Source organism: Spinacia oleracea, chromosome 1 (genome assembly GCF_020520425.1).
Source record: "Spinacia oleracea cultivar Varoflay chromosome 1, BTI_SOV_V1, whole genome shotgun sequence".
In the NCBI taxonomy this organism is placed as follows: Eukaryota; Viridiplantae; Streptophyta; class Magnoliopsida; order Caryophyllales; family Amaranthaceae; genus Spinacia; species Spinacia oleracea.
The window spans coordinates 85,164,036-85,170,647 of NC_079487.1; the positions used below are offsets into that span (position 1 = coordinate 85,164,036).

General features: G+C 32.9%; 1 protein-coding gene across 1 annotated transcript; it reads left to right on the forward strand.

The window, feature by feature from the left end:
- The first annotated feature begins 1,281 nt into the window (after positions 1 to 1,281).
- LOC110776453 (putative F-box protein At3g16210) lies at positions 1,282 to 3,187 on the forward strand. Its single transcript, XM_021981019.2, has 2 exons — positions 1,282 to 1,547; positions 1,788 to 3,187. The coding sequence occupies exon 2, from the start codon at positions 1,809 to 1,811 to the stop codon at positions 3,033 to 3,035; it is 1,227 nt and encodes a 408-aa protein (XP_021836711.2). The 5' UTR covers positions 1,282 to 1,547; positions 1,788 to 1,808; the 3' UTR covers positions 3,036 to 3,187.
- The last annotated feature ends 3,425 nt before the right edge of the window (positions 3,188 to 6,612 follow it).

Genomic DNA, 6,612 nt, shown 5'->3' on the forward strand with positions numbered 1-6,612 from the left:
AAATCATGAGTAAAGTTAAATAAATAATAACAATATTATAAATTTTTGTAACATTTATTTTACACATAAGTCGTTGAATATTAATAAATGTAGATTTTTGTTTAAACTTAATTCTAAAAGATCAGATCAGACCAGATCAGATCAGAAAAAATAAGTTTAGATCAGATAAGTTTAGAAAAAATAAGTTCAGATCAGATTAGATCAGACCATACTAGACCAGATCAGGAGAAATAAGGTGAACTAAAAGGGGCCTACTCCAAAGATGAAGGAAAAATAATTCTCCAGGGGATTATTCTTGCGTGGACATGGTCCACATTAATATTAATGTCGACCCAAAATCACTAGTTTTCTCTAGCACCTTTTTACACTCGCAGTGACATTTATTGTTCATATAGTAACTATAATAAATTAATTAAATACCAAAATTTTTATACATAGTAACCCTATATTTTTAAAAGCAAATTGTGACTTAAGACCACATTATTCAAGCACAATATGTATCAAAGGCACTAATTTGACTTTTTTTCATAATAATCCAAATAAAATACCAAAATAGATTAGAGACAAGTTGTTGACCTTATTTTAAGACATAACCCACAATAAATTTAGTGTGGACCAAATTTATTTAGAAATTAGTGTTCTCAAGATAATTAGTATTTTTATATAGTAAATTCATAGTATAAGATAAGATAAGGTCGGATAATATAATTTTCAACAATATAGAGTAGTTTATAATGTATAAGTATCGATCCATTTATAAAAATAAAAAATAAAAAAATTCTTTTATTTGGTGGGTACCGCCGTACCGAATATAATTACGTAAATGACAAAAACGTGAGATACCCATGGAAATTTCCCATGAGTATAAAAGCTTCACACAATAATTGCCAGCACTCATAAATGGAAATTTGTTTCACTTTATTTACTGAAAATGCGGTACACGACTTCACAAAATAATTGCTATCACTCATATAATGATTATCGAAAAGGCTTGCGCGAACAAAGTGTACAATAAATTTATTGTACATCAAAATAACTTTTATGTAGTTTTTTGTAACTTTAATCTACTTTTTTGTAACTTTTACATTATAAAAATAAAAAGTTGATAGATAAACGTTTTAAAGAGTAAAATGATTAATTTATACATTATTATTGATTTTGAAGAAATAATTTTTATTCAAATAAAAAAATTTATCATTAAAAAATAGATAACTTTTACAAATATAAATGTAACTTTTAAGCATTTTGAGTCAACTTTTATTTCAGTGTACAATATTTATTATACACCCCTTATAAATAAGAATTTGTGAATGCTCATATTAAGATTTGATCAGTAAAATGCGGTACACGACTTTGACAAAATAATTGCTATCCCTCATAATAAGTTTTGATCAGTAAAACACGGAGTAATATTGTTTTAATTAATACACAAATTCATTTTTCTTTTTATTAATTCTTGGTTATAGTTTATAATACCTTATGACTCATTAAAACAAAAAATCTCTACATATTGTTGATTTCCATCAATCCCTGGTCATCTCATTAAGGTTTGATTTTCTTCCCCAAATCTAATTCTTAATCTTAAATTATTTGCCTTTGTTTTTCATGTTTATATAATCTATTTGTTGTTGATATAATTTTAGTTTATTAACGGCCGGAGTATGATTTTAGGCGAGGCCATGTCGATCTTATATAATTGTACTCCGTAGATGATTCATTCATAATTCATTCCCTGCATCTTATCAGTTATCCCCCAATAATACCTAACCTCTGTAATATTTAATTAGGGTATGTGATCTATTGGAGAAATGAACCCCGTTGAAAGAAAGTGCGTCCTTTCAGTTCCTAATGATCTGGTACAGGACATCCTGTCAAGGCTGGGAGTTAAAGACTTATTGCGATTGAGGTGTATAAATAAAGAATGGCGTACATTCATCGACGATACTAACTTCATCAGGAAGCACTACGATGCTCAACATTCCATTTGCAAAGGCAAAGGCAATGGCAACATGCCTCACTTTGTGTATAATGGAGGTGATTCAGAAACATTTTGCCTTGTTTATGTACAACAAGGAGAAATGATTACTTTGAATTTGAATGCTGATCTAGAGCGTGATAGTAAAGATGTGGTTGTGGATGATCGAGATCGAGATCGAGATCGATATGATATTATCTCAGATGGTTGTGTGAATGGCATTATTTGCCTTAACTGGAAGCACAGGGACACCGAATTGAACAATTTCTTAAGCTTGTGGAATCCAGCCACTAGAGAATTTAAAGCTATTGCGTATCCAAATATGCCACCTCTCATCCAAAGAAGTCATTTTGAAGTTTATGGATTTGGGTTTGATCCATTATCTAATGATTTCAAGATTCTGGGATTATATAGTATTACTGAATTTAGTTGTTACTATGAAATGTATTCGTTACAAAATAATTGTTGGAAGAGGCTTAGAGAACCGAAAGCCGATATTGGCGGTATTCCAATGCCCACAACGGATGGATACTTAAATGGTGTCTATTATTGGACTGCAGAAATAAGTGGAGGACATTTGGTGATTGTATCTCTTAATTTTAGTACCGAGGTTTTTGAGGTGTCTGATCCACCACAGGATGCTGTTTCCCTTCACGCGTCTCAGATTTATCCATCGCAAACAACCATTACACTGTACAAGGAATGTCTTGCATTAGCAATTAGCCATACGGTTCAGGAAGAGGCTTTATTATATAGCATTGATATATGGGTTGTAACTCGATTTGATGATTGTGGAGTCCCATTGTCATGGCAACACTTGTTTACTGTCGAACCAGTTCATGCCAATTCAGGTCTACAGTTAGCTGCATCACGATTAGACGGTCATCTTCTGATCAGCTCTCTGTTTCCAAGTGAAGATTGTGCAAGTGATCAAGATAGCGAATGCTGGCTTTATAATCCCTCAACCACCAAGTACACAAAATTGGAAACAGACTTTTGCACTTGGTTTAGATATTTGGAGAGTTTGTTTCCGTTATCAAAGAGGTTAGACCAGGTCTGAGAGTGCTTTAATATTTTCAGTGGTTGCCTGGTTGGTGTTGGTCACCTAGGAACTCTTGTAAGTCGTAACAAATAATAACTTTCCTACTTGTAGTATCACGTACTCGGATTTTCAAACAACGTACTCTTGCAATAAAATAATAACATTCCTTGTGTGTTGTGTCATACTTCTTGAGAGTCTCACACACGAAGAATTTTTTACTACTTTTTTTTTTCTGTTTACTATGAAAGGTTGAAGAATATAGAATTACTATCAATGCTCCAAGCCAATACAACAATCCTTTAGGGTTGGATTATTGTCAAGAGTCTTACTGACCCAGAACGAGGGATTTGTAGTACAAAGAAAATAAAACCAGCGTACATCGATAAAAACAATGAAAAACATCTGCTATATATAGACAATATGTACGCGTTTTATAAGGGATGATTAGACTAATCTGAACAAAAACATCTTCGCTAATCATCTTCGCACATACTAAATCATTGTCATTATTATTGTCATTACCCCATTGTCTCCCGCAAGAAGCGGGGTAAGGGGTGTCGGACGTACGCAACCTTACCCCTGCAATTGCAGAGAGGTTGTTTTCAATTGACCCAAAAGCGATAACGGGACAACAACCGAACAACCATCTTCTACTTCATGAAAAGGAAGCGAAGGGGTTTTAAGAGCCATTTTGATTTAGTCCATTACGGCTGTGTTTGGCAACACTAACTGAATTTGAGCTGAAACTGATAAGATAGCATATGAAATTGATAAGTTGCTGAAATTAATAAGGTACCTGCTTGCATTAATTGTTTGGTAAAATTTATTTCTTAAGTATCTAAAATTAGTTTAATCCATCATATTTTTAATTGATATTTTAATATTTCAACATTAAGTATTTTATATTATTTTCTTAAAATGATCCTATCATTATCGGACCATGTGTAATTTCCCTCTTGTTTATCAAAAATTGATGCCATCTACAATCAGAATTTCCTTTTACTTTCAAACTCCAAAAGACCATACTCATATAACATAGAAAATAAAATAAAATTAAAATAAATTCAAGTCTATCTCCTTTAAACCTGTATATTCTTCCTCGGCCAACAAAATTCATAAATTACTATCTTCCAATTACAAAGTCTCTCTCTCTCTTTTAGAGAAACAACTGGGCTATCCCAATTCTCAATTTGGTAATCTAGTCTGGGTTATCTCAATTTCTTTCATTACTCAACTATTTCGGTTTCAATTTGTCGATGTTTAGGGTCTAAATCCCCCTGAGATACTTCATTAAATTTTTACTATTGTTTTTTTCTTTTAATTTTCATATGTATTTCAACTTAGCAAAAAAGCGGAGATATTGATGGAGTTAATTAGCACATCAGATGTGTTCTTCTATATGCACTGTGCGCAGCTTCTGCATCACACAACGGTAACTTCATCATTTTTTTTAATTGAAAAAAATAAATTTCAGGTGTTGCAAGTGAGACGTTATTCAGAATGACTTCAAAATCAGTCACTTCTACCACCTTAAATTTTATTTCATCTCCTTACCAAACACTTCTAATCATTTAAGTTACTTATATTATTAGCACCTAATCATTTAAGGTGACTGAAAATTCTTACCAAACAGAGCCTACATCTACAACCAAAAGAACAAATGAATGTTTGAGTCCATTGAAAATGGAAATTCGCACGTACTAAATGAAGTAACAAAAAAACCTAAATACAGGACAACTTAATGATATAAAAATCTGAAAAGACCAAAGTACCCTTTACTTTCTCCATACAGCCATGTCGAATTCAATAAACAAAGAAGATTAGGAATATGGTTATCAGTTCTATATGTGCATCGGGCTCCAGCTTTCTTGAAGTCTTCCTATACTTGAATCATTAAGTGATGCAGTACATGAGCACATGCGATTGTAAAGAAGTTGAGATTCTTATTTCTTGTTGGTTTCTAGCAAATTATTAGACATATATGTGAACATCACTGAATGTACGTGTTTGATCCTCATTGCCAATTTAATGTCCAAGTCTTTAGCTCACATTTGAATACTCTGGAATGGTTTTGTAGTATTAGTTTCTTTTAATACGGGACAACTACTCCCTCCGTCCCGGAATATTTGACCTGTTTTCCTTATCGGGCCGTCCCTTAATACTTGACCTGTTTCTAAAAATAGAAATATTCTAACAATATTATATTATTTCTCACTCCACCCCTATTAACCCACCTACTCCTACTCCATACAAAAAATAATTAAAAATTCAACCCCTACTCTCCCCCAACCCCACCCCTTTACACATTTCCCACTAACTACATTAAAATAATACCCCACTATCAACTACTACCTATTAAATTAAATAAGTCAATTCAAATCCCTTCAACTCTGTACCGGTCAAACCGGGTCCAGTATTCCGGGACGGAGGGAGTAATAGATATTTCTGAGATTTTTCTCCTAAATCCAGGCTGCATTTAGGGGCGTCAAATTGGTAACGGATTTCAGAAATCATGTCGAATAGATTGTTAAAGGTGCCGGTAAATGTATCGGGTAGCCGGTTAGAGGTGCTGGAAATTTCTTGCGGTGGTTGATTAATTAAGGGCTCCGGAAAAATATTACGGCAATTGTTTAAGGGCTCCGGAACTATATTCCGGCAATTGGTTAAGGGCTCCAAAACTTTCTTCTATCAGTTGGTTAAGTACTCCGGATGTTCAATCCTGCGGTGGATTAGTGATGTCTCCCAATATGATCTAGAAGATTTAATTCATTAACTATTTTGCAAAAACCCTTGCATTACTACTTGCGATAATAATATGTACTCTAAAACAATTGTCGTTATGCATAGGCAAACATTGAAGACTTTGATACGGAGTAGATATATGAAGTATTAACTAATTGAATAGATTGGAACAAGGATAATTTAGGAAAAATAGTATTAAGTCATATTGAGACATTGAGTTATTCTGCATTTAGGTAAAGTACTTACTCCTATATGCATTTAGCACCCCATCAACATTATACATTTTTAGGAAGTAAATTCATGTAAATCCACATACTCTTTAATCAAATACCACAATATATTACTGTAACTGTAAGTACTAAGTACATCATATTTGTTAAATGACATTTACCATTGTATTGGTATTGTAGAAGAACATTTATTTTGGATAAAAAGAATTAGCTAAAAGACTAACGGCTTTTTCATGAAATACCCCTAAGGTTTGCAATAATGCACCAAATACACCCGCGTATTTTGAATCACATAATATACCCCTATTGTAGCATAAGTTTGCACCAAATACCCCTAATCTGACTTTCCGTTAGTCCTCCGTTAAGTCATGTTTATAATTCACAGTATGCCCCTATTTTTAAACTTATTGCACAATATACACATGTTTGTGAACTTAGTTGCACCAAATACCCAAATTGCAGGAATTTGAATTTAATGGCTAGTTTTATTTAACCTAGGGATCAAAATATAGCGGTTATTTTCTTGTTGTTTATAAATCGAAAGAATGAAGTAATGAAGCTCCGAGGGCGTGGTTTTTTTCATCTTTATGTAAGCAAACCACCAATCACCCCTCTTATACGAA